The following is a 27,756-nucleotide window of genomic DNA, read 5'->3' as shown; positions in this document are numbered from 1 at the left end:
GGAATGTTACCACCATGGGACATGACTGACCAAGCCACAGGAAACCGAAACCCTGAAACAGCGTGGGGAGGACAAGGCTGGGTTTGCTCCTGATGCTTTGGGAATCAGCTTAACTCTATTTCTAGCATCAGAATTAATTACAGGTAAAGGATTTTACATGAGGGATACACACATGCACCTTTAATTCCAGAACTCTTGGTTTTCCGGAGCAAAGGCGGTACTTTTCCATCTCAATCAGACTGCGATTACACTAACATGCCAGAGACAGAGAAATGGTGAAGTCACTGAACAACGGGGGAATCCGCTGAACTCGCAGCTTCCCCAAAGCCGGCACAACTAAGTTACCTGTTCCACTCTTACACCAGAGACATAAAGAGGGAGAGTAACTTCCTTGGCTCCAATCCTTTAAAAAAACAAATGACTTCTATAAACACATCCAGTTCTTCATCTTCCATAGTTCCAAATGTTGGGGCTCTTTTTTTCCTTTGGCAAAGCCTGGTACTTCAAAACCAGTAGCTACAAAGCAGGGTTAGAAGGAGCTACTTTATGTGTATGTTGTTCTTAGCTGCACAGATCCCATCAACCTTAATAAAAACCTGGTGAGAGGAAAAGGAAGCCCCCAAGTCTTTACCGAGAAAGATGGCCGTGGATTGCTGTGCTGGAGGAAGAAACCACCCCTCCACCCTCACCTGTGCCACGGCCAGAACGGCCTGTGCTGTTCCTCAGCTGGGGAACTGGAAACTCACCCATCTTAGACCATGTTTACGCATGGGACACAAACCACTTGGCTGGGGCAGCCTAAACAATCACAGGGGCAGTACACTGACGGTCATTCCGTGGGCAGCGGATCAACGTGGAGGCAGCCTCCGTACGGCAGGGGTGAGGTCTTCACCCAGCACAGCTGGATCCAAAAGCAGACATCTGTCCACAAGTCCCACGTGCCTGCCAGCTGCAAATACCACCTAAGAGCCACTGAGTATTTGATGCCCATTCTCATTTCCTTGCCACCTAGACAAGAACAGGCACAATCTTGCTGCCCAACCTGATAAATGGATCACTGGCACCTTTGCTACACATCCACTCTAGAGTCATCAATGGAGATTATGGACAAACATGGTATTTTTGGTGTGTCATGAAGATGCACTGTCTTCTTACAAATCCTGAACTCAATTCTTAATCCTAAAAAAACATCCCCTAAGTCCAAAAAGCGCAGGACTCTAAGCTTACCCTGCGGGAAAAGACGCCGCACAGCGCTTACCCCAAGTGCTATGTACGATACAGCCCTTAATGCAGAAACATCCAGCGATCGTGGAGATTAGAACCTGTGTAGAAAGTTCTCTTGGGATTGAAGACAATCAGTTATTCCCTGCTAAAACAAAGTTCATCCCATTAAAAAAAAGGTGACTGGGTTTAATAAATAGTCATTTCTGAAATTATAAATAAGTTAAAAATTAATTTAAAATAAGCTAGTATTTGAATAGATACATTTCAGTAGTGCTTAAATACATACATGCCTTTTTCTATTTTAAAAAGTTTTCAAGTTGGCTCATGTTTTAAAGAAGCAAGTTCTATAATACTGCCATAAAATTTTGTGCCTTCAGGAAATAAAATATTGCTTTTCTTAGCCCTTTATAATTTGATTCAGTTCCCATCCACTTTGATGAGATGGGTCAGATCTACTCATTATTGCTCGTAAACCTGAGGAAAAAGGAACAATAGTCTGTCCTTCAGAAAGATGCTGCTTTCTGGAGGCAGGTTCTCTGCCTGTACTTTCTAGAAAACTGTTTTGACTTTTGTGTCTCAGTGGGTTAAAAAAAATCCAACACATTTCCTAATAGCATCCCGTCAGATCAGAAGAGGTTTTAGGTTTGACCTGGAACTGATTTCTGAAACATCCTACCTCTATCAAGGTATTTACAGTTTGCTTCAAGTCCCTGCACCTGAAATGCCCACTTTACTTTCTCATGTGTAATTGGTACCCTGGGCACCCCAAAAACTAGATTAGTTTTGCTACTCGTGAACAATCTAGTCCTACAGATCAAACAGGTAAGGCAACATCAGTCTCCTCTACCACACGTAGGAAAAGGACTGACTGGAAAGAGCCCTTTAAAGTCGAGTAATACATGGATTCATGCAAATTGACATTCATCCAAAACCCACAATTTGTGAAAAAGACTACTGAGGAGTAGGCATCTGATATAAAATGTCTAAATCTGCCATTTGAATTCTAAGTTTTTATCGTTAAAGCAGCTCCCAGAAGCCTCTCTGTGCCCAAAGGGCTGCCACCTGCGGTCACATGAGCGATGGCCTCCAGGCTCGGCCCCTGCAGGCTCTTTGGTTTGGTGCACAGAGCAGCGCGGGGGGCGGCAGGAAGCCCCAAGTGATTTTTCCTCGCCGCTGTGGCCTTGGCCCTGCTATCTAGAAAGATGGGAGCTGCTCTGGGACTGGCTGGAAGATGTCGTGGCTCCACTCAGCTGCGAAAAGCCACTGTTGCAAGATTCCAGGCTTGACATGGATCCCCTAGGATGGGACAAACCAGAGAGATTTGTTAGGAAGGCAGCTATTGATAGATAACTCCATACATCTGACACACCAACTTATACTCTACAATGCTTGCAAAAGTATTTATTTTTTTTGTGCCATCATTTTCAACTTGGTCTCTTAAGAATCTCTGTATCACGACTAAAAATTAATTTGTCAGAGACATCTTTTCTCCTAGCTACAGGTATTATACCTTGTCTCTTGCAGCTGTTCTGGGAGCGGGACACAGCTGGAGCCTCCCTGGGGCTGCAGCCACTGCCCCAAGTGTCCCAAACGCAGCGCAGCTCAGCAAATGCAGCTGCTACTGCTCACCCGAGAACTCCAGCCTGCTAAGCACAACAGCCCCAGTTTCAACATGTACAGCCACAGCCTTCAGCACCTTCTGCCAAGAGCAGATGGGGTTCCCTATAGGTGCTAGTGCCGACTGTTCCCGACACATTTTATACAGGCAGAGCAACAGGGAACAGGTCTGAGTGACGGGGGCGAGGAATCCGCTGCTGCTCCAATGCCACAGGATCTGGCCAGGTCACACTCCCCAAGTCACCACCTGCAGGTCTGTTCTACCCAACACTTCCTCCAGCTCCCAGTGAAAGGTCAAGTACTTGCAAAGAATTCAAATTACTGGGTGATATGAAAAGTACTTTTAGCATGAAAGGAGGCTAGGCAAATCCTGCCAAGCGTGGTATATTCACCTATTCGGGAAGCGCTCTCCAAGCCACGACCGACATCCTTCTCGAGTGCCAAACGAACCATGTATGAAACAACCCATCTGATATTTGTTGTTACTCAAAAAAACTTCTCAAAATGCTCCCAACTAAGATAAAACTCCTCAGCCAAAAACCTCCCCCTCTTCAGTAAGCAAGAACTGAGGCACAAATTCCACTGGTGGACATACAGCCAAGGGGACCCCTTACTACCTATAGCACTAAAGGAGACTGTGCAAAACTCCACCAAGCTTGTGTCCATCTAACTTGCCATCAATGAAAGACACACCCTGCAGAGGTCACTGCTATCTGAATGTTTAACTTGCATTCTGCCCTCTCATTTGGTTTCTCTGTTGCAAGCCACAGAGTAAATCCCTCAGGAAGCCTCCTACCTGAAGTCCTTGGATGCAAGCACCTCGTAGTAGTATATAAGCTTGCACTTGTGACTGGAAACTTGCAGAGAGGCGAGAACATCATCCACCCGAGGGAGGCTAGTGCCAGAACAGGGCAGAGGGCCATGCATTTTCCACTGGAGAATGTAAAAGCCAGGCCAGCGAGTCACGTGAGATCCCTGGGAGAGAAAGAGAGTGCCATCAAGTGACAACCAGGTGTCTTAAGAAATAGCTGAAGGACTTGGCAAAATCAAAAGAAACTATCGAGCTGACTACTTATAGGAGCATACATCATTCACTTATTTTATGTGCCTGAGCAACACCCCTGTAATGCTAGTGAAAAAAGGTTATTTTCAATTAGCTTTTTATCGTGGATTAAGGAGTCTCCTTCCAATGTCTCACTCTAAATTAGGACTGCAATAGCAGCCACTTTCACAGGGAGTCCAGAGAATGAGCACCACCACAACTATTTGTAAGCAATACAGGATTTCCCATCCATCAACTCCTTCCCCTCCCCACCACCAGTCCATTATGGAGCTTGCTAGGACTGTACGATCCATGCCAGGACCCAAACACATCTGACCTGGATGCTCTCTCCTTCCCGGCAAACCAGTGGAGATTCCATACGGCTGTAATCTACCCCAAGGACCCACGTCTTATCAATTAGCTGCACATTGTCCCCAGCAGCAGAGGTACTTGGTAATGTGGCTTCTTTATGACTTGTTTCAGGAGCTCGTTTGGAGTGGAAGAGGCTGAACACCACATCTCCCTTCAGGATATCAAAGTCCCAGGTGATGACAGATTCCCCTTCCAGAATCTCCACGACTATCTGAGAACAGAACACACACATCGTAAGGAGGCAGGTCCTCAGGTGGCAGCCAGCTTATTCCTCCTTACCCTGAAAACATGCTTTTCTCTACAGCCTTCAGTTAAGCTATTGGTCTTGATTCCTAAGGAGGATACAGATCAGTTCCCATTGCCAGTCTTCTGCCAGGGTGCAACTGCTCGGGCATTTTTACCCCATCTCTCCCCTGTATCAGAGTTGTTTGTAAATCATTTATTAGTTCTAGGAAAAACTCAACAGAACTGAAGCAAAGTGGCTGGGACACAAAGAGCACCTTCCGAGCAGCTGTGCACTCCAAAAGGCTCTGTTGCTTGTTAAGGAATCGAAGCAGGCCAAATCAGAGTCACTCATCATCAGTGAAGCTAGTGGACAAGTGATCTTTTTTTGGACATTCTTTTTTCTGATGAGCCCCAGCAGGATGTTTCCAGCACACACCTTCTCATGTTACCACCATTACTGTCCTAGCTATGCCACTGAGAAGGGAAGCTGTACTATCAGAAGGGAAACTGAGGGAGCTTTGTTTCCATGAGGAGGAGGAGGAAGAGACTGTATCTTACAAAAAATTACACCACAGTAGAGTTAAGAGACACTGCTGCTCAAATTACTGTTCTTCCACACTTTCAGCTGTTAGCTACCATTAGCCTTCCCAAGAAAGGCACGCTGCTGCTGAACCACCTGGTGCTCACGCTTCGGGAGCCCTTCGTTATTCCAGTCAGCCTTCACAAAAGGAACACATCACCGGCAGCAGTTCGGCACCACCCTTCAGCCTTACGAAGCTCTGGTGTGTACCTCATGTGGAGCTCCTCTGAGGACACTTGCAGAGTGATAAATAGTTTCTGTCCATAACCGGATGTGATCAGAGTTCTCTGGCTCTTCTTCTGTCTGATAAAGTGACTTGGGAACAAGCCCACCTTCTGGGACAGTACACTGGAAGAATCAGACAAACAAACAGAAGGGTTCAAACTAGCGTAAAGTGTCGAGTCAGTTGTACCATCAACACTTGCCAGCTGTCAGGCAGGATGACACCCTCAGCTGCTATAAGATTTCACAGCAGGACTAAGTTTACCTGAACTATAATGGTTTATCTAAGCTCCCTTCAGAGAGCTAACCTCCAACCCCCTTCTCCAGGGCAGCATCACCACTTCAGGTGAAGTCTCCCGCACACAAATCAGCCACACCCCATGCGCAGGGTAGGGGCACCCCAGCCAGAACAGAGGTTTAACCACCTTTCAGAAGGGAGTGGAAGGCCAGGGAGTTGAGGAGGGAATCAAGGGAGCTTGCACATTGCAGATTCCACCTGCAAAACAGGAAAGTGAACTCACCATGCAGTCTCCTCCCAGGAAGTCTGGGATCACGTCTTTGTCCACGTAGTCTACCAACCCTCCTGGACCCTGGTAGTTATTCCCACTGTAAATGAGGAACTTCTGCCTTGTGTTTTCATTGATAAAGGGACTGACCTGAAATAAAGTGGACAGAAGACATCACCGTCACCGAGTGACATTAGAGACAATGTTTATACCATCCTACATGGATGCTTTAGGCTCTAGACTGGAAGGTCTCAGCTGCAGGAACGCAGACAAGCAGTAGTGCAGAGCTTCCCAACCCTGAAGCAAATGGAAAGCGCACTATATCGTTGTCTCACAACATTTTCTACTTCATATAGAATAAGTCTGCAGTCACTGCACCACATATAAACCTCACTAGAAATTTAACAAGCATGTTCTTATATTGCCAGAACAGTCAGCAGGCACTAGGCAGAACCGTATCGGTTATTTATTATTACTCTTCTCTTCAGCATCATCCAACATGAGATAAAAAAATAAATATTTGTCTTTTCCCATCAATACAAAAACCCACCAAGTGTTGGCTACCACTGCTGCACGGGGAATTGCAATTTAGGTTTGACACCCTGTCCTGTCCTGCCCTGGTTGACAACCACCACTAGAATCACATGAGCTACAGGCACACTATGACTTGCTCTGTAGCAATGCTGTGGCCTCTTCAGGGACTCAGCCACAAGTTACCTGGAAGCTTTCTCCTCCCTATCTCTTCAGACAAGCACAATTTACACTGACTGAATGATTTAGTTATTTGTACATGCAGGAGTACTTATGATCCTGCAGTCCAGATTTCACCCACCAGCGTCCAGAGCACTGGAAAAACCCTGGGTGCTCGCACTATCAGTAGTCTCCCCAGAGTTTCAGGGTAGTTGTCCTCTACGACTTCAATTATCCGAAGCAGGGCCTTAACTCCAGGCCGCCAGAGATGCCGCATATTTAGCCCTTCCAAGTCCACGAGACATGTCCAGGATCTAAAATAAACACACAGAAAAAGACCTGTCAGAACTTCATTGCACGGTGGCTGCTCAGTTTATGATCCACAAAATATTTCAGTAACACTGTAGCCCCTACAGGATCTAGTGTAGCCAAAAAGGGACACCAGCAGTTCCAATAAAAAGCAGATCTCCACTCAGGCAGCAGACAGCCTGAACCCAGTTGAGCTTTCAGGTAAAACAGACACCCACCCCTGAAGACAAAAATATATGCTGTCAGTGTGGGAGAGGGTGAAGGTATGCAGGCCTGTTGCTAAAAATATTTCAAAAATGCATTTTAAATGAAAGTGGAATCTGGCAGTTTCCTGTATGAAAAAAAATACGCATTTTCAAGGATCTGGATTAAAATCACTAAGATAGCAAGATTAAATTCATCTGAAATGGGACATAAAAAGATGTAATGAAGGACCAATACTTGCTTTCATATGAGGCTGTAGAATTTATGTGCATTTAAGTCCACTATATATGGTACCCCAAGCCCAGAAACATCCCGTAACAGAGACATACTGCTGTCTGCATTTTAAGCCTAAGGACATCATCTAAAACCTTCACAGAAGCATTCTTGTCACCGTGTCAGCTCAAACTCCATAAGAATACAAGAAGAACTAACTATACTAACGTGATGGGGCGGCCAAAGACATTGGTATTTTCCTCACATCTCTTTTGTCCTTCCTCGTTAATTGACAGAACCTGAAATCAAAGACAGTACAGACTAGTATTAGCCTGAGGAACTAGGAGAGCCCAGAGATCTCATTTCAAAAAATACAGAACCCAAAAGTATACCAGTTTGAGAACTTGCAGTGTGCAAAACAGAGAATAAGAGTCTATGTTAAAAAAGGAAAAAAAAAAGGCTTCTCTACTGAAAAGTTCTGCTGAGCATACAAGGTACAGATACAGAAAACCTAAGATGAAAGTATCAAGATCACATGTTTTTAGCTGAGCCTGAAAGAGCCATGGAAAGCTTACAGCTAAACTGCAAATTATCAGAAAACATCTTTCTGGCCCACTCATACCATTGCAAAAGCTTCACTTCTGTCTCTGCAGGAAGACAGAGAAGCTGTGCCATGCTAAAGTCACTAAGCCAACTTTGAGTTGCCAGCCACAAAACACGGGAATTATTTGGGTCAGGCAGGTAGATTCCTGCTGCACTATAATAAGACTTTGAAACACCCCGAGGGAAAGAGAGTTCCTCAGGTGAGAAAGGAAAGTACAACTTACATGTCGCAGCAGTGATTCCTCTCCCAGAGCTTTCACCAAACCTTTCGTGTCCATCTGGCCAAGACGAAGAATGTAGAGTGGTCGCCCATCTTCAAAAACAAACAGAGGTTTAAAGAGGTCAGTACTCCAGTCTCCCAGGCTATCACGCTAGCACCTTTTATAAAAGCCACATAAAATATTTGAAAAGGATAACATTCGTATCCAAACATAACTTTATCAAAAAGAGGCTGCTTCGCACTTACTGTAGCCTGCCTCATCTGCAGAGAAAGTAACAAAATCGCATCAAAACAGAGCAGCTATTTATGGACATTGAACTGCTTTGTTAATATTTAAAGTGTCAGTATCACTTTCTCCAAAAATCCCAGGTTACTGGTGAGGTCCAATAACACAAATTGTGCTGTAGTATCAGTGTAAGGGGGCAGCTTCTAACCTTTGTCTTGATAATGCCATCCTCCAGTGTAATATTCATCTAAGAGGGCTGGGGGTCTCCATGACTGCAGGATGTAATCCACCTGGTACTGCTTTCGCCAAGACAGTGACTGACAAAGCATTTCTCGAGCTTTGTCAATGTTGAAGTCACGAGCCCGCAGAAACCGAAGGATATGCTCATCTTTGGGGATCTGAGAGAAAAAAAAGTCAGACATTCACGACTGTTACATTACCTGCACCTCCATTCCACGAAGCCTGCAGAGCAGGCACCATTTTTTAACCTCTTAAAACTAAGATAACGAATATTAAACCTACATTCCTTCTCCCTCCCTCCTTAACTAATCCAGCTGAATGCAGCAGATGGTGCAAAGAGCATAAAAGAAGGGACCAGTTCACAGCCTGTGAGAAGCCTTTCACTGATCCAACTGCCAGAAGCCTCAGCAAACTCTGGGCTGGCTGAAGCTTCCCTCAGCTAGTTATCCACAAGGACAAACAAAATACTACGTGGAACTATGAGCTGCAAGCTCACCTCCCTGTAGGGCAAGCTAACAAAGGATGGAAAGCATCTATAGGTAACACGTTAACCCAGGAAAGCACACACTGTTTGGAGGGGGATCACGACTGTACAGTCTTCCTAGTGGGTAACTAGCGCCAGTTCCAGCTCTTGTGCAGGCCCCTCTTCTGCTTTGCTGTTGGCCGTGAACAGGAAAGCTTTTGAGTTCTTCCACAGGCTTCCTGCCCCATCATATCATACTAACTCTTGCCAACACAAGCAAATCAACCAAAACTACTATACCCTCTTCTCTGTCACTCAGCCCAATACTTTCTGTCAGTAATTCTAGCATCACAGGCACAAAAGCTTTCCCACACCACGTCTGTAGAATGGCCTATTTCAATCTCCTTCCAAACCTCTCATATTTGCTTTAGCTGAGAAATCAAAGAAAATTTCCCAGAATACTAAGCAGCAGGAATGAACAATAAACCTGACGGATCCCACAGCAGTGCCAAATTTGACTAACAGCCTGTCAGTTGCAGAAACAACTGGATTATAGCTGCACATGCTGCCGATTTCTCTTCTCGGTCTCTTCACCCCAACTCCCCCAGAAGTCTTTGGCCTCATTCGCTACATCAAGCTTCCATTAAGAATTCAAGTTCTGTTGAGCAGGGATAGTCTCCTTCGGAGTATCTGTACTGCACTTAGCACAATGCAAGCAATCTGAGCTCTGCTGTAAGAAAAAAAGCCACGCATTCAGGAGTCAAAGCTCTTTTGTTTGTTCGCTGACATGCTCACGAAAACAGAAAGCAGGGAAGAAAGCAAAGCTGCCAGCAGTGTCAGGCTGGGAACAATCTCAATTTCACAAGCTGGTATGAAGCTGCAAGACAGATTAAGAATTGATTCCACCTAGAGAAAGGGGTAGAGTTCAGGCAGCCTAAAGCCAAGCCTAGAAGCACCTAGAGAGGAGGTGGGAGATTGATGCTGCTCAGCACATTCTAACACTGCAAACACTGCATTTGTATGTCATGGAAAGAAAGGAAAAGGGCAGCCTTCCCAAATAGGATCTCGGATGTACTTAGAAGAATGCCACCAAAATTTTCTACATCATAGCAAGATTAAAGGCAGTAGAATTTTCCTCAGATGATTTACATTTACATTTGCATTTCTGCTGATCAGAGGAAGCGGTTATTCACAAGACAACAGACAAAAAAACCCCAAACATCTACAACAGCCCCTGGAACTCCTGTGGGGCCCAGGAGAGGGGATGGCTGTTAGAAGGGTTTATTACTTTTCATGGTTCAAACATACACCGTACATAGCTTCAGGTAAGAGGCAAATTCAGTGCTTCTGTCTGGACCAAAGGCAGGAAGCTCTGAGGGGACTTACTCCATAGTGGAATTAGTCTCTTATCTTTGTCCAACCAAAGCAGTAACTCCCATATGCAGGAAAATGAAGTACCTGCAATTTTAACACCATTTGAAGTTGTTTATTCAACTACTCAGATTTTTAAAGCAACGATAAATCTGATTCTAAAAGATAAGGTCTGCTTTAGAAGGAACAAGGAATGGATAGTGAAACAGGATGAAGACGACAAAAATAAGAAGGGACATTTTCCAAGAAACAGGAGATGTACAAATATTTTTTTTAAGGACATCCCTGCTCTGAATTAAAAGAACAGATTGTCACAGCAAGGTAGCAGCCTCTCCAGAGAAAACTCGAGTCATGTAGGGTAAGTTCCTGATTTTGTATTATTCTGATAGGCAATCAAGAGAAGTAAACGGGTCAGGAGTAAGGTGGTTTAGGATGAAGTTTCAATGGCCAGCACCATCCTTCCTACTTGTTCAACACCACACAGGGAACAGAGCTCACAGAGCCTACACAAAGGGTACAAGGCAGCTCCCAGGTGTCACTAAGAGTACTCAGCAATTAGCTGCACCTTCCCAAGGTACCTAACACAACAAGCAGCTGTCAGGAAGAACAAGGGCTTGCACACACTCGTAGAGCTCCAAGCACCTCAAGAGGCAGTTGTTTCACTTTTTTGCTCATGTGCTGTCACTTTGAGCTTCTCCAGCTTCCATTCCCCAGCCTCTGACTAGGATGGGGGAAAAAATACAGCAACCCACAGAACAAAACAGGCAAACATTTAGATTGTGCTTCTTCCACCTGAAACCAAGATCCTTGCAGGTCACATAAAGTCTCACTGTCTTATTCTCATCTAGGGCTCGTTTTCAGCTGGATACCCAATAGCTGAGATATCTCCTACCACACAGAAGTTCACACCGTTCTACAGGACAGGTCACTATAGACCTGAAAAGCCTTATGCCCTGTATTTCAGAGGATAACTGTACCTGGGGATTGATCCTTGCCCTTTGTTTTGTGTCTGCTTGTTGTTGAGCACCTTTTATCCGACAGGAGGTTGAATCAGGGAAGACAGATCACAACCAGTATTTAATAGAGCCCGTTTTATTAGCTAAGCTGTTATTAATTAGCAGTTATTCACATAGTTCACTCACAATCACCTAGTTAGTTGGGAGACCAACCCCAGCTGTGTACCCAGAGGCAGAGCATCATAGTGACATGACAGAAGCTTGCAGGTAGTGTTCAGACAGTCCTTCAATGATCTTTTACCCCACTGGGTGTAGATATATTCCCGTAGTCTCTACCTGTATCTAGCAGCTACCACGCTCTTGGACATGATCCAAGTTATACTACCTGTTGTTGATGCTACTGTATACCAGTGTCCTTGGACAGATTTGACAGATGCTTGGTGTTCTGAATTTAGCAGCTCTTACACATTCAACAGCATTGCTAGTCTCTGGAGCTTATCGGCTGCTGGGAGATTTTCACACACACATCAACACATTCTGTTCTTCTCTGCAGCCTGTGGTTTTCTGGTAACTTTTCCCATCCACATTCATACGTACCAACAAAACCCATGCATACATTCACACAGAAGGGGACTTCTTCATGAGCTCAATACAGAACTACAGCACTAAATCTTTGTTACACTTTAGTTCTGCATGGGTGACAGACTAGTTCTCCCAAGAAAAAACAGGGTTTTATAAATCATGTTTAAACTCTTTATACTCAGATGAGGCATGCTCTCCCTCAGCTCTGAGAAAAACACAGCAAGGCGTGCAGAAAGCTCTGGCAAAACTCCTTGCAAACAGCAGCCTCTTTTGGAAAGGCCATTTAAAAGAAAAAAAAATATCTTCCAAAGCCCATGAATGCAGAGTACCTCCTAACCCATTCTGTGTGACTGACTGAGCAGTTACCTTCTAAGTCAGGAAGCTGTTAATATTGAATCCTATATATAGCTATATAGCTCTACTCTGTTTTCAAGGGGGATCACTTGCTCCATCTTTCTCCTGCTTTCCCCTCTTCCTAAGCTCTATTTATCTACTCAGCCCACCCAGCTGCTGCTATCTGTTGCTATCCTTGGTCCTTCCTTCCCACCCAATCTCTCTCCACCAATAAGTCTTGAGTTAGAACCCTCCTGGGGCATTAAAGCTGCCCTATATCTTTTATCAGCCACATACCAGTTACCCTCTTGGCCTGATACACAGACTCCCCTTCAGCCAGGAGGAGCCCAGGCAGCTGCTGAACATGACAGCAGAACAGAGATACATCTAGCCCACAGTACTCTTGCTGCTTTTCAGGGAAAAGTATTTCTATCTATACTATCTGGCCAACTCCAGCTGTACTTGCCCCAATCTAGTGCCGTCAGCACCTCTATTTTAGATGCCTACACAATGTAGCTCACACCATAAGGTGAGACTGTCTCTACTTCCTGAATCTTGTGTAGTTTTGAAATGGTACATTTTGATAAAGGAGATTAAACCAAGAACAGAATGAATTCTCCTCAGAAGAACTCAGCCCTTGGCTGTACACAACCTGCCTGGTGCACACAGCATCCTGCTGACGCACAGCAGCCGAGAGCTCGGAGCTACCGACTGCCTCTCTGCTGAGCAGCACGGCCCGGAGACAGGCAATGCACCACCAGCATGGCTAACCACTTCTCCCACCCCATCCCGCATCTCTTGGGAAACAGCCCATCCAGACAGGCCAGTCTGGGCAACCGAGCCCCAGTCAATGCCTACTCTAAATACAGAGCAACAGCCCCACGCTTGGGACCACAGAGTGGCCTTTTCAATACCGACAGCACTGCCCTGGGCAATGCAGGTGCAGCCTGTGACACTGCTGGGTCCCACCACAAGGTCACACAGGCCTTTCTCCATTCCATAGCCTTTTACCTAAACTTGCCAAAACAGATGATTCGAGATACAAATTGTCTGCGACTCTGGGTTTTATTGGAGCATTGAAGGCACACAGGCTAGGAGAACAGCTGTGTTCAGCCCTGCAGACGGGTGGCCTCTGCCTCATCCACCCACCTTGCCTTTGTGCGTCTCTTGAAGCCACTGGCGAAGGCGGATCAGGCAGCTCTCCTGCATCGGAGTCAGCTGGCCCAGATAGCGCTCAATGTAATCAGCATCCAATTTGTCAGCTGGAGGGAAAAAAAAGAACAATTCAGAGGAGACTTGACATAGCCAGAAAGGACATGTGCAGTTATTTCTACGCATCAGGTTACTTACGATTTACACTGGAAGAGCTGAGAAGCCCTCATTTTAGCTGCCTGAGGGAAGCAAGTGAGTGATACTCTCATGGTGATCAGGGCATGAGGACACAGACAGCACTTAAGGCATCAAAGCCAGATCGCTCCGCCTGTCTCTTAGAACACTAATATTACATTCAACCCTGAACTGCTCCAGCAGAAGCTTTAAAAGAAATATCATAAGCTCTGGCACTCATCTCATTAACAACTCCAAGACCTGGGCACTTAAATCCCCTGGTGTCCTAAAGATCTCATGCACAACACCAATGAGGAGAGAGTAAAAAGCAGCTAGCTGAAAACTGAAAATATTATTATGCTTAGGGACACCAGAAAAAAAGGGAGAATAACATTACCGTTTCTGACAGCAAGGGAGATTTTTTGGTATGAAAAGTCCTGTGCATACAGCAGCTCAAAGTCCCTCCAGATCAGAGACAAAGGACAAGGGGTATGAGACTGCCAGCATTCAGAGATGGGAGCAGATGTGCCATCCGAGGCTTGCATGTACAGATGCCAGCACGGAGAATGTGGCACCCAAAGGGGAGCAGCACAGGCCAGTAGCTGTGCTGGGGGCATGTAGGCACACGAGGAGTGCTGGGACCAGTTCTGAGCTAGCTCTTCATCAGGCAGGATATTTTTTTTTCAGCAGATACCATTAACTACAGAACAAGGCCTGGACACCCACAGGATATGCTGTCACTGACTGATAATACAGAAATTCTATTTGATAAGTATTACGCCCCCACCAAATCCACAGAGCTAGCACAGGAGCAGTCCCAGGGAAGCTAATCACTTCCTAAACATGAATATAAGCAGAAAAATAAGAGCTATGCTCTTCTGCTAGATGGGATCTGCCACTCTTAAATGAACTTTAATCTCAAAGCACACAAACTTTTCTTAAAGTCAGCTCCTCTGTGGATTTTGAAGTTTGTTCCAGATGGATTCCAACAAAGCAAAGCTACCAGAGAAGGTTTGGTGAGACCAGAACCATTGATAGTTCCGAATTCCAAGCTTTTTCCCTAGTTACAGCCAGCAAAACAAGTGCTGCCTTTTCTTCCGAGGAATGACAACTCCTATTTCTAATACCACAGCTCTAAATTAAAAAGCCTCTTCTATTCCTTTTTGTCAGAGAAGTATTTCATTTAGTCTAGAAGGTATCATCAGGTCAATACACAGAAAGATAAAATCCAATTCAGGCATTTTGTGTGAGAGATGCATCAGGCAATGTTCTGCAAGTTTGTCTTGGCCTGATGCAGGGGCAAAAAACATCCAACTCAATTCCCAAGAACATTAATTTTGTAACAGCCAAAATATTTCATTATAATCCAATAGCATATTCAAGACAACTTTAAGTTTCTTCAATTTAAGGTATAAAATACCTTAAAGGTCAGATCAAAACCAAGGGCTTTTTTTAAGCTCAAACCAAAACATACTGCCTGCACAGTTTTTCTTGGCTTTTCAGTTTTGGGGGAAAAAAGTTCCATTGTTTGTGTTTTTCTTGAAGAGACAAAATAACTTTCCCTTCTCTCCACCCACAATCCAGAAGAAAAACTTCATGCCAAAAAAATAAAAATAAACTCATTAGTCAGTGCTACTCAAGGCATTTAGATTGCCAGCAGCTGCTACTGCCTGGACATTGCATACCATCAGGGCTGACAGCTTCTGCTGGAGGGCAGGAGCTGCCAGTTTGCTCTTTGGTAGTTCCACGAGCCCCAGACTCAAGTGGTACATCATCAGCATCCTGTCCAACAGCGGGGGTTTGCTCATCCTTCTGTCCACACACTGGGGGAGGTGTCCAGCGGGGGATGAATGTGACCCCTTGGGAGATCAACTCCTTCAGATAGTGCTCAATCACTTCCTTGCCCTGAAGGGGAAAACTCTCATTAGGACAGAATCCCATCTCCCCGGAACCAGCGAGGTGCAGAAGAGTTTTCCTCAGGACAGATGACTAAAGCTATTAAAGATAAACAGAAGGGAAATGGTTGTCTCCTATCTGCATGACCCTGCTGGAAAAACTGCAGTATGGAAACATCATACAAATGGTGAATTACAACGATGGCCAGGCAAATTCCAACGTTATGGATGCAGCTACCTTTATAACACTTTTATCCCTTTCCCGTGCTCCAAAACCATCAATTAGCTGCCCTGTTCCTCTGCAGCCCAGGAGAAAAGGCTACCAAAAGGAAGTGCCTCTGCCCAAGCTACTGGAGAGACAGGGTGCTGATTTTTACCCAGAACTTTCTCCTCCCGCATAAGAACAGTGTCCTCAGTGTCTGAGGAGCCTGGCACCCGCAGCATCCACTGCAATCCTCCTCTGGCACAGCCTGCTCCCTCCCCTGCACAGACACATTCCAGCAAGCAGATTGTATTTTTGATCATTGCACACTGGCTTTTTCTCCATTGGCTTTACTGAGTGGTTTCAGAGACATAAGCAAGGGTATAAAACTATACTGCATCTGTTTTACAGAAAAGAAAATAGCACACAGAGAGCAGGCATTTGATTTTAAGGCACAAAGGCAAGCCCCTCTTACCCGCTTGATGTTGGAAGTGTACTGCTTCATGGCAATTTTTTCCACTGTGCTTTCAAAGCCAAAAAATGACTTGATGTCGAGAGATGCAGACTGTTCAAAGCACGTCCACTCTTCGTTCTCAGGGTGAACCTAAGCCCAAGGATACACGTAGGGTCGAATGATAGCAGACAACTCACAATATAGCAGGGCCCTTGGCCCTGATACCAAACTGGCTATTTGATCTCCAGAGCTACAGTGAAGGGGCAGAAGAAGCTTCCTATGAGGCACTGACAGACCCATATTTAACAGTCAGATTAATTCTCCCAGTGTAATAGAAAAAGATCACGAACTGGACATACAGACATTTGTGGCTTACGCAGCATTCTTCACATGCACAAGGAAATCACGATTAAACCCCATCTCTGCCCTGGCAGACCTGAACAGTAATATTGATAGGAAAAGTTGCACTAAAATAGTAGTGAGTCTGCCCACTGGAAACCATCGCATCAAGATCTTCTTACGGAAAGACACAGATGGCCTCTCAGAACATGCAATTAAAAACCCCTACATCTGCAAAGGAAGAAAAAAGCAAAACACATTTGTGGGGGTTTTTTTTCTAGTTTTGGATGGGAAACGCAGCCACTATTGTCAGTCTTCCCCGCAAAACATGAGACATGGCAGAGTGGGGAGATTTCCCACTGACAGTTTAATATACACCTTTCCTTTCTAGCCATTTCCCCTCACTTACTCTATGCATGGTAAAAACCCTATATAATCTCTTCCTCTTTTAACTTAACCCTTTTCTGAAGGCTCTGCCTTTTCTCTGTAGGTGCTGCTGTTCACAAGCTGACATGAAAGAAAAAAAATTCCAGCCCACACACAAAGCTACCAGCTCTATAAAGGACACAAATTCCCCCAGGGGAGATATTAAGTAACTGCAAGAGCAGGATCGCATTTCTCCAAGTTGCTTCAGAGAACACTGCAGAAAAGGAAAGATGAGAATAAACCTGTTTCCGGTGCACTCTGGCAGGGAAAAGGGAACTGGTAAAAATAGAGCAGGGAACCATCTTGAGGATGCAGACAGCTAGCTCCCACCCTGTTCCAGGAAGAGCGCTCCCCTCAAAGCCCAGCTGCTGACATTTCCTTCCGAAGGACACGAGCAGGAGGCAACACAGAGAAAATCAGCAAATGCAACAACATCTGAGTGATTCCAGAGTTGGCCTGGGAGCGTTTCACAACTGTCAGCACCTTTCACAATGATGCAAGTTTGATTTACTGAAGTTTTTAGGAAGCCCCACGTAGCCACCAAGTGATCTCTGGCTCAGGAAACCCCCGTCACCATCCAAAATGTTAATAGCTTTTCAACTCTGTCTTGCTTGAACCAGAAGCTACTTACAGTTTGCTTACTCCCAAGAAGCTGAGTTGTTGTCCAGTTGCCAAAAGGGCAGGTAAGTAACAGGATCTGGACTTTTGTTCAGGGAACAAAAAGCGGTATCTGATTGCTTTCAGAAACAGATGAAGCTATTTAATGGTGACTGAGCCCTAATAGCACAATTACAATGAAACACACACCGCTGCTGAAGGTACAGACACAAAGTGCAACACCCCAGGCCACAAATAAGGCTCAAGACCTTTCTCCAAATATTTAGAGCATGAATATCATGGCAAGGTGCTAAAACTTTCACTTATTTGTGGGCAAAATTAATGGCCAGACTTTCCTCTGGCCCTCATCATAATAAGGGTTTCCTCCTAAATATCCAGATCTAAATACATGCCCAAGCTCCAGACATTTTCCTTGTCTTGAATTTCAACCACAAAGAAACTCAGGGAACAGCAGCAGTACTGGAGCACCTTCCGTGTTTTCTGCTCTCACCCTAGGGCCTAACACTCCAACCAGAGAATCATAACCAACCTAAAAAAGTTTCTCGAGCCCTACAGAAGCACTGGAAAAAGCATGCACCCTAAGACCCATGGCCTTTCCAGTACAAGAATATCTAATCATTCATTCAAGCAAATTCACCCTATATATTAGTGCATGACTTTCAGCACTTCCTTCACAGACAAACAGAAACAAAGCACTTACTGAGTAGCTACATGTCTCAAGGACGACAACACGGTTGGCAAAAGTCTCATTGTGGGCTTCAATGCGGAGAGTTCGCTCTCTCCAGTTCACTGTGTTTTTCTGGATGAAGAAAACATACTCTACCCCTGCAATCTGAGAAGAATGAAGAACCAAAAGGAGGGGGAAGGGAGAAAGAAAGAGTAACTTTAGGAGCATTTATCTGAGTCAGCCAACAAAATCAGGACTTTTTGTCACCTAGGTTCCACTTGCCTTCTTTAGCAGCCTAGGAGCATCTACATTCAGTTTGCAGCTCCGTTCAATGATATGTATCGCTCCATCATCACTCCTGGATTCATGCAGAATTTCACTCCCCAAGAAGACTGGGATCTCTGGACATGTAGGAAAGCGCTTCTCATATGCCTGGAAGTAAAAACAAAGCAAGTTTCAGCTTCTGGCTAGATCAACTTCAACTTTCTCAATTAATTAATTCCCCTTACAGTAAAAGTCCAACAAAACAGAGGCCCTTCACCTCTCAGAAAAGGGGAACCAACACAGGGGTTGAAGTTAAAGCAAAACAGTTATGAACAGAGCCAGCACCCACTTCATGTCAAGCAGCTCATACTTAGCCATCAAGCTAAGTATGTCTTAACGTAACTTTTCTTTCACACATGAAGTAGAAACAAAAGCCTGTTGTTGAAGAGTACTAGGAAAGGACTCATAACAACTTGAGCATCAGGAACCCAATCTGTCTTTAGGTAGCAAAAGCAAGCACAGCTTTACTGATTTCTGCTAGCTAAAGACTTGACCCAGAGATAATAAAATTCAAGGCAAACATATTGCCTGTATGAAGAAGCTATTTAAAAATATTTAATACTCCTGTGCCTTAAAATGTGATGTGTCAAACAGTTCTAGTTGCCCTATATTACCATGGGTAAGTCCACCAGTTATTGGCTACTCACTTTGCCTTGATTTATCCACTTCCAAAACAACTCTGTCCTCATTCTGAAATCTTCCTTAATTAAACCACATCCCTCTGAAAAACCTTTTATCCAAAGCTTCTTTATCAGCTCTAGCAAAAATCCTGCTTTCCACAGCACTTGCAGTGAACAAAGTTAACTTGCATAGGGGGTACCTGCTGTTTCTCTTTCCCTGCCTTCACCATCTCTCCTTACATTGCAAGACCTTTGCAGGATGGAATGTTCTCCTTGGATTTCTGAAAAATGTCTTGCATGTTGTGATGCTATTGTAAATATGTAACTGAAGCAACAGTAGCACAAGATGCACAAGCCCAGGATTAAACTATAGCTGTGGCAGGAGGAGAACCCGTGCTCTCTTTCCATTGCACTCAGAGAGCTACACCATTTTGGGTCATAAGATTGTTTTGTTATCATTCCACAGCCCAGTCTGACCTCTAGGAACTGCTGCCATCTTCCCGTCTTCTGTAAGACACAACCATTTTTATACAGTACATAATTCTCACATGAGTATTTCTGTTTTTATCTACCACAAAATAAGATATTAGTGTGATAATGACAGAGATCAGCTTAGTTGTCAGCAGATGCACAGCACTATGGGCGTGCTCAGGGTGGCTGTGTTCTCCGTTACCACGGCAGTTCGAAGGCTGGCTGCCCCTGTACGTGTTCCTGTACCCTGGTGCTGTGAATAATACCTGCTCTTAAAATAGCTCAGGCACTTAAGGACACATTCCACATCCCCTGCTTCTAGACCTCTAAACAGAACATAAGTTATTTCAGATTATCATATTGCTCTAATATCAGGAGGAAAGTGCAAGAGGACTACCAGCTGGCGTTCTGTCCATACACAAAGTGCACAAGTCTTTAAATCATCCTCTCCAAGTCACTGAATAAAGTTCTCCTTGCTTTGCCACATTTCTTGGAGAATTTCCCCCATACCTGTGAGGCCTCTACCTGTGCTTTTTACTCCTGATCACAAAAAAACAGTTTAGATGAATATAAATCTTCCCATGGCAAGTGACTGTTCCCAACACCAATCCACCTGGCTCCATACAACAAAAGCACACTCATTGCCTTAAGGAGCTTAATTTGTTATGACGGGAATTCACAGATATGTGTCAGACATCGCTGCAGGATGCTTCCAGCTATCTGCTCCTGGTCTACTGCACCGTCCTCAAGGGTCACAGAGCACAAGAGGTACATCCCCTATTACCTGCCCTCTGGTACCTGCAGTTGCCAGCACATTAATCTTTTCAGGCAAAGTTAATCCTTCCTACTTGTGCCTTTACCTGCCCTCTCCCAACCCTCCAGACTCCGCACCACCGCCTAGTGCTATCTGGAGGTCAAAGCCTTTACTTTGCTAATCTTTTCTATTCTGGCCCATACAAGCAAGAGTCTCTCCAGGCCACCCAGACAACCCATTCTTAGTTATGAGAGTTTTAGCATGCAGACAGGGAAAGCTGTAAACACCTCTGTAGGCCACTGGAATACCAGACTGCTTAGCAACTATTTTCCGACTGTTTGTCCCACTCTACTCCTTACACGTGTTCTTAATGCACTTGCAAAAAGCGTAAGTGAAAACCCTACCCTAAAAGAAGGCTGCTCCAGTTAATCCCTTGACTTTGGAAAACATCAGATAGTGCAGAGGCTGGACAACACCTTGAGGGCCAGAAGATCACATAAGAATGGTGCTAGGATTGCTCATACGCTTCACAGCAAATCACAAGTCTGCCCAAATACCCATAAAATCCCGCTCCTCTGCCTGCATGGCCAGCCCCCCCTCGCTCTCAGCTACGCAGCACCATACAGCTTGCTGCCTGAACTCAGGCACGCTCTCCACCACCTCAGCTCACAGCTCCAGGAAAGCAGGTATCATGGTATGTTCCTCCACATTCAACGAGCAAGGACTGACTGTAGGAAGCAAAAGCAGAACCACACCATCTATTTCTCTGGGTCAGGGTTAGGGCTGGCCAAGGATTTCTTGCCCCAAGTACTCATGAGTGTAAGTATGTTACCCACAAATGTAAGAGGTGCAAAGCAGCTGGACTGGAAGAAAGTCCCAGGTAGGGTGGTCTTAGCTTCTATTCCTCTACTCCTTCAAGGGTGCAGCTGTGCCAGGAACATTTGAGGGAGTTTGCAAAGAAACAGGAGCTGTTCTACTAGGACAACAAACCATCAAAGCACAGATACTCTAAAGGCCTCACTTCAACAGCTTCACCAGGAGTACCGAGCTGTAAATGCCTCCCCACGCTGCAAGAGCACAAAAGCCAATGTGAAGCTCCACACACCACCACTGAATCCAGGTAACCTCTGGCTCTGATTTGAAGGTAAAGCCACTGGATCTCAACACTCTTTACTAAGTATGCACTTGTCCCAGCTGGAGACAAGTTTCCTAACAAACTGTCATTATATCTAGCAATGCCAAGACCAGGACAACTACTAATAAAATGCAGTCACTATTTTGGACTGCCAAACAGCATCTGGAGAATGAAGAAAGGGCAGGGCAGAGACACATATGTCTATAGACTCAGCCCTGGCAATATAACAAAGATAACAGTGGAAACACATCACCTAAATAGTGAAACATTTTCATATGTGAGAAAATATTAACGTGCAAAAGGGATTCTAAGTCCTTTGCTAATCTTCTTTGCACAACAACTCTAAAAAATACAGCAGCTGAAGATGCCTGAGATCATATGAAGGACAGCTGAAGCACCACGCTGCAGTCACAATACAGTTGTACTGTTAACATGCCATCATCACTGAAGACACTGACCCATCAGGAGAATAGGGCAGCCCATCTTTTGCACCCAGCATCCTCTTATCAAAATCAGTATCTATACACAACAGCATATTTCTGCTCCAACAGAGAAATTGAGGGAATTATAAAGACAGAGAAATATTACAATTTTTTTTCAACCCATAGCCAGAACTAGCTGTTATGTTCTCCTCTGTGATTCTGCAGCAGAGTGCAAGGTGAACATCAGATTATCTCAGTCAAATGAAAGGCACAGAGTACTTAATGTTAGCTTGTTTAATACTTCAGCTCCTAATCTGCCTGCATTTGCTCTTTTATCTCCTTACTGTATTAACTCTGCACTGACTAGTGTATAGGAACTATGAATTGTCTCTCCCTTCTCTGTCACTCCTTCCCCAGAAGGAATAACAGCAGTACTGTGCCACTACTTTCTCTTAAGTGCATACCCACAATATTTCTTTAAGTCATCAAGGTGGTTGTCTTAAGTCTTGAACAGGGTTAAATATAAATTTTATATATATATAAAAAGAATGGCTCCATGAAGCCACTCTCCCTTCTCCTAAACACCACTGGGATTAATATTGACAGGCAGAAGCAGCTCACACTGCCCACCTCCTGCAAATCCTCCAGCCCAAGCAAGCCAGCACATCACACCGAATTGCGGCTTGGGCTCCTTTTCCAGCATAATCAGTCTCTAGTATCGACTTCACACCAGATGGAACTGAAGAAAATCCCCAAGCAGTTACACTGTGGCAGAAGCTGCCTAGGCATGCCAGAGACTGCACACATACACTTCACCAAGCAAACTTCCTCAACAACCCAGTTCACAATAATTTCTTAAAGGTTCAGATCAGTGTGCTTTCTTCATACCCCAAACAACTATTTCACAAGAGATTGGTGGCTCAAGCCCTGCAGTGTCCTTCCTAAACCAAGCTGGTTTTCCCTAGAATGCTGCCAAAATAATTGTTGCAAAAAACAGTGCAAAGTGGTTGGTTTGATTTTTTTTTTTTTTTTTTGTAGTGGACTGTATACAATGTAACCAACATACAAATGTCATTTAAATCTTTGCAGTCATCTCCCTCAGATTGAAATTACACTTCAAATTTCACAAGAGGGCTGAGTGAAGACAGAGGGATTTGGGATCTTGTTTGAACTCTCCAAGAGATTTTGCTTGGAAATATAACTGATTATTTCAGGGTGCATCTGAACTGTAAAAAAAGAATAAATCATTTAGATATAGCTGACAGCCTGTTGAATTAAAAAATTCAGAAAATAGAAAATAAATGAAAAAAATTAAAAGTGAAACATATTTTCTAGCTAAAAAAAAGAAGTTAAAACATGCAGGAAAGTCATAACATACTCAGGGTTTCAGTACTGTCAGACCTTCCTTTCACACTGAAGGGATGATGAGGGAAATTTGTGCAAGGTTGCAGCATGTGTTTGTGTGAATGTGCCCCTGGCACAACCTGCCCCGCTATCCCAAAGTGCCTCAAGCAAATGTGTTGTGCGAATACGCATGGCCAAGCGGCCACAGGGTCTGCCACCACATGGGGGGCCTCCAGCCTGACCACAGAACCCCAGATTAGCCGTAGCACAGACAAGGCTATTTCAAGCTGTTTACATGGTGACCTCTGCATCCCAGCGCAAGACCCCTTAGTGCCACAGAAGCTGCCAAATAATTAATCACACCTAGCAATGATTAATCAACAGCAATATGGCTGACTACGAAATCAGTAAAGAATGCTTTGACCAAAGTTTTGCCCTGAAGTCTCCTGGGAGATGCGACTGAGTGGTTTTACCTATGCTGGCCAAACAGATCATAGGACCAACACTGTGACAGATGAAAATTGGCCTGAGAGAAGACAGTCTGAGAACAACAAAAGGAAGACGCACTTCTGTTGGTCAAATACACAGTAACCAGTACAAAAAAAATGCATCTGTGAGAAGTTCTTGTTTGGCATCTGGCTGACTGACTTATACAAGCATCAAAACCAAAAAAATGACATTCCAAAGCCTCATAACCACAGAGGAAAGGGGAAACTGCCCTCCTCTACAATCCCCATACTTCACCTGCTTAACCCCTTTTCCCTCCAGAGCACAAAGGTCCTCTCTGAGTCCTTCACCTTCCTAGAACCAAGGTGTTACACATATCGACAGCGCAAGTGTGTCCTTGCTCCCCACTCTACTTTAATCTCCTGTAGACTGACAATAGCCGTATCACTGCTGTTGCCTATCCTATCCAGAGAACGTGGCCAGAGGGCAGGATCTTTTATAACAGCTACTCCTGTTTCTCCTCTGCAGGTTTCATCATCCTTTTCTATTGAGTGACCTTGAAATCAATTACACAACAGAGGCCTCAGGAATCCAAAACAACAGGGACATCCAAGCACTGACTTACCGCACAAAACAAAACACCTCAAAACCCAAACTCTCCTGCACACATCAAGGCTCCTGGCAGTTTCTTCCAGCCCAGTGTCTGCTGGGTCCCAAGTGGTTCCTACATGCTCCATCAAGAGGCAGCTTTTGTTAGATGATCTAGTTTCATACCTTAATATTCTAGAGGGAATGTTATCCTCTCAGTCTTGGGGCTGCATACTGACTCCAGGGCAGCAGTTCTGGCTTTGCCCCCACACCAGTCACCCAGGAGAGGTGATTCTTCAAGCCTCTCACTGATACACAGCAAACTATTTTGGATTCTCCCTATCAGCATACAGAGATCTTAGAGCAAAGTAAATATATAGAGGTTGCATGCTAAAAGCTGCTGTCCATGAAATCATGCAGAAACATACAGAGCTATTTTGGAACAGTGGTTGGCAGGAAAACATTCATCTTCTACTTGATAAGTAATGCTCTGAAGTGGCTGCACAGCCATCATGTCTTCAGGGTTTAGTTTGTTGTTGGTTTTGGTTTGGGGTTTTGTTTGTTTGATACTGGTAGAGCTTCCTCAGTGATGGCATCATGGAGAACTGCTGTTTCAGATTCAAGCAAGAGCACAGGAATGGAAAAACTATGGACTGATGCCAAGGTGAACTTGAGAAGGATCTTTAAGAATGTAAAAGCTCAGCTATTAGGGAAAATTACATTGAGTAGAACACATGAAGAAACTAAACTTTTAGGCACTTGATGTAGACAGGAACTGTTATAAGCAATTATATGAATATGTTACAAGGATAAGACTTCATCATTGTGCTAAGAGCTAAACCACTTCAAACTTTCATGACCAAACACAGAGTTTAAGTCTGTATTGAGATTCCTCAAGGTCATGTTACAGTCATGTGCAGTTTGCCAGGATAAAGGAAGAAAAATGTAGATCTGTGTTCAGATGAAACGAAAATGAGAAGATATGATATCAGGTTTTGAGCTAAAGATGTCCAGATCACGATCTCTTTCAAAAGAGACGATGAGAAGCAAGATAAAACCAGTCATCACTTAAGTACCAAGTGGGTGCATTTGGACTAGCTTTTGAGCAGCTCTGATTATACATAAATATCTCTCTCCAGATTCAGGTGTTTTCAGATTATGGCCTTCTAGGGAAAAAGTCATCATTTAATCTTGCAGTCCCTACTACTACTATATCTCCACGCTGAAGGGAACCACAGAGTCTGCATACATATTCACCAGACACAATAATCCAGAACAGATACCAGCTTGTAGCTGATCACAGTACTGCAAAATAAAGTACGCATGGAACAACTGGCAGAGGGGAAGGATCAAATGGCTGTTTGGGGTACAGAAATGCACTTAAGTCAGGTAAAAGGGAAATTCATTTTAAAGAGGTGCAGAGCATCTGCAGAGTAGCAGAAAGTCTCTGGGGCCTGAGGGGGGAAAAAAACCAAATCACAACACTTTTGCTAGAAAGAAGAAAAAGATTTGCCAGTGAGAAGTCCACTGGACCACAGAACCCAGGCTACAAACATTGACCCAGTGTTCTCTCTCCCTGGACTACAGCCAATAATTTGCCTCATTTCTTCAGATTTTGGTGAAAGAAACAATTCAGGGAGCAGCAGCTGTCTGTTAGAATACAGGCACAACTGAGTGACACAGCAAACCTACTAAAACCAGGACATGCACTGCAGCTGCACAAAGCTAACTCACGACGTGCCTGACCTCCTGTCTGAGAAGAAACAATATCCATTCAAGCTATTCTGCTATGGCATTCTCTGCTTAGAGAGGAGAAACTTGGTGGTAGAGCAATTTGAGTCAGAAACAGCACAGTGCGCTGTTTACAAACAGCTATGGAAGTGGCGTCTTATCCAGGAGCCATTGCTGACTGGTTGGACACATCTGCCACAGCCCATTGTGGAAAGAGACAGATACACTGAAATGGGAAGGCAAGGAAGCAGCCATCCCAGGTGACTAACACCTTAAAGAGCAAAACACCACCGCAATCAAGCGGCACATCACACACTGCTCAGTGAACCACTCCAAAATCAAAAGGGCTGGCTTACAAAGTAACGCCTAGCTGGAAGGACAGTGTGTTGTAGCCAGAAGCTGCTGTGAGAATTTATACAAATTGGCTGTGACTTCGGGTCAAATTTGGGCAGGTCACTGTGCTTAGCAGTTAAAAAAACCCATCCATGCTGGCTGAGATGTAACAATTGATGATGGTTGTAAATTTTCTCACCTCTTCTGGTCCCTGCTCAAGAGCTTATTACTTGTCTTCTGCACCTACATGTTAAGTAGAAGAGAGAAGGGTCTTCTAGCCATTACTGGAATACAAGATAATGGCGATACCTCCAGCTGCGTGCAGTGCCATTGAACTATAGCTTGCTTCAGAGTTCATCCGTTCCAGCACTAGACTGCACCGATCAGATTAAGCTTAAAACACAACTCACCCTTCAGGGAAATAAGCCTCCATGTTGCAGCTGGAGAAGGTGACTAAAGAAAACGGGCTATCCTGTACAGAATCTGAATTACTGCAAATCTTCTCTCCAATCCACACATGGTACCAGCACCATCCACTCCTAAACCATTCTTGCCCAGCAAATGGAATCTTAGCAGTGGCAATGCAAAGCTATCAGAGGCTTGTGTGATCCCCACAAGACACACTAAGCAGGGCAGATAGGCAGATGTTGCCAGCAGTTCTCCAAAACTCTGAATGAATGAGCAGTTCTTCCATCCACTTCCAGCAGCTGTGGTACACAGCACTTACCACACATTTTCTACTGGCTTGAGGGGAAATACCCCACACCATAATCTCAAGATAAATGTCAGCTCTTTGCTCAGCCTGACTATTGCTCACTCTCAACCTGCTTAATACCAGGAGGTGGTGGTGGTGGCAGGGCACAGGTACTGAACACATGAATACAGCTGTGAAGAATTATCCCAGCTGACAGAGAGATCATTACTTTCAGACCTTTCTTGCCACATGCTTCTCAGCAGTAAGATGATGGGATATTTATAGTGTATCTTGACAGCATGATTTCAAACCATCAAGTCACATTGAAGCATCATGTCTTGAGTCAACACTAGATCCTCTCTGTAAGTGCATAAAATGTTAACCCAGCAGCTTCTGCCAGTCACGACAAACTTACCTTCAAATCATGGCAAAAAGAAGAGACAAGGGAAACTGCCTTAAAATAACTGGCACAGACCATGGCTGCAGACAGACCATCCACATCCAAAGACGATTTCCCTGCACTCAAGAGGCAAGTTCTATAGACCTAACAATCCTGCCAGAGAGAGGAGGTTCTGTTTTGTAGGGGAGTATCCATTTCTTAACTATTGCTCAGATTACTATTGGGGCATTTCACATCATATGCAACATGGATTGAACACCTATTTGAAAAAAAAAACAACCACCAAACCTATTTTAAAATGTTTTCTCCCCTTGCACGCTGATTCTCTCTCAGTCTCTAGGGTACTGTCAACAAGAAATACCATTTCA

General features: G+C 44.5%; 1 protein-coding gene across 5 annotated transcripts in view; it reads right to left on the bottom strand.

Moving 5' to 3' along the window:
- Nucleotides 1–1,212: 1,212 nt before the first annotated feature.
- SEC14L5 (SEC14 like lipid binding 5) overlaps nt 1,213–27,756 on the bottom strand; it is a 39,004-nt gene continuing 12,460 nt past the window's right edge. For all 5 annotated transcript variants that reach the window (XM_040590661.1, XM_040590663.1, XM_040590660.1 and 2 more), the window contains 14 exons: nt 18,408–18,557; nt 18,159–18,290; nt 16,097–16,225; nt 15,210–15,429; nt 13,348–13,460; nt 8,462–8,651; nt 8,032–8,120; nt 7,433–7,503; nt 6,621–6,792; nt 5,804–5,938; nt 5,271–5,408; nt 4,221–4,466; nt 3,638–3,816; nt 1,213–2,520 (listed from right to left, as the gene is read on the bottom strand). In XM_040590661.1, coding sequence (XP_040446595.1) covers nt 2,415–2,520; nt 3,638–3,816; nt 4,221–4,466; nt 5,271–5,408; nt 5,804–5,938; nt 6,621–6,792; nt 7,433–7,503; nt 8,032–8,120; nt 8,462–8,651; nt 13,348–13,460; nt 15,210–15,429; nt 16,097–16,225; nt 18,159–18,290; nt 18,408–18,557 — 2,070 coding nt within the window. In that variant the 3' untranslated portion in view covers nt 1,213–2,414. The remainder of the gene's footprint in view (nt 2,521–3,637; nt 3,817–4,220; nt 4,467–5,270; nt 5,409–5,803; nt 5,939–6,620; nt 6,793–7,432; nt 7,504–8,031; nt 8,121–8,461; nt 8,652–13,347; nt 13,461–15,209; nt 15,430–16,096; nt 16,226–18,158; nt 18,291–18,407; nt 18,558–27,756) is intronic.

Source organism: Falco naumanni, chromosome 4 (genome assembly GCF_017639655.2).
Source record: "Falco naumanni isolate bFalNau1 chromosome 4, bFalNau1.pat, whole genome shotgun sequence".
NCBI classification, from domain to species: Eukaryota; Metazoa; Chordata; class Aves; order Falconiformes; family Falconidae; genus Falco; species Falco naumanni.
Note: the sequence above shows the minus strand (reverse complement) of the source record. Positions and strands in the feature narration are given on the sequence as shown.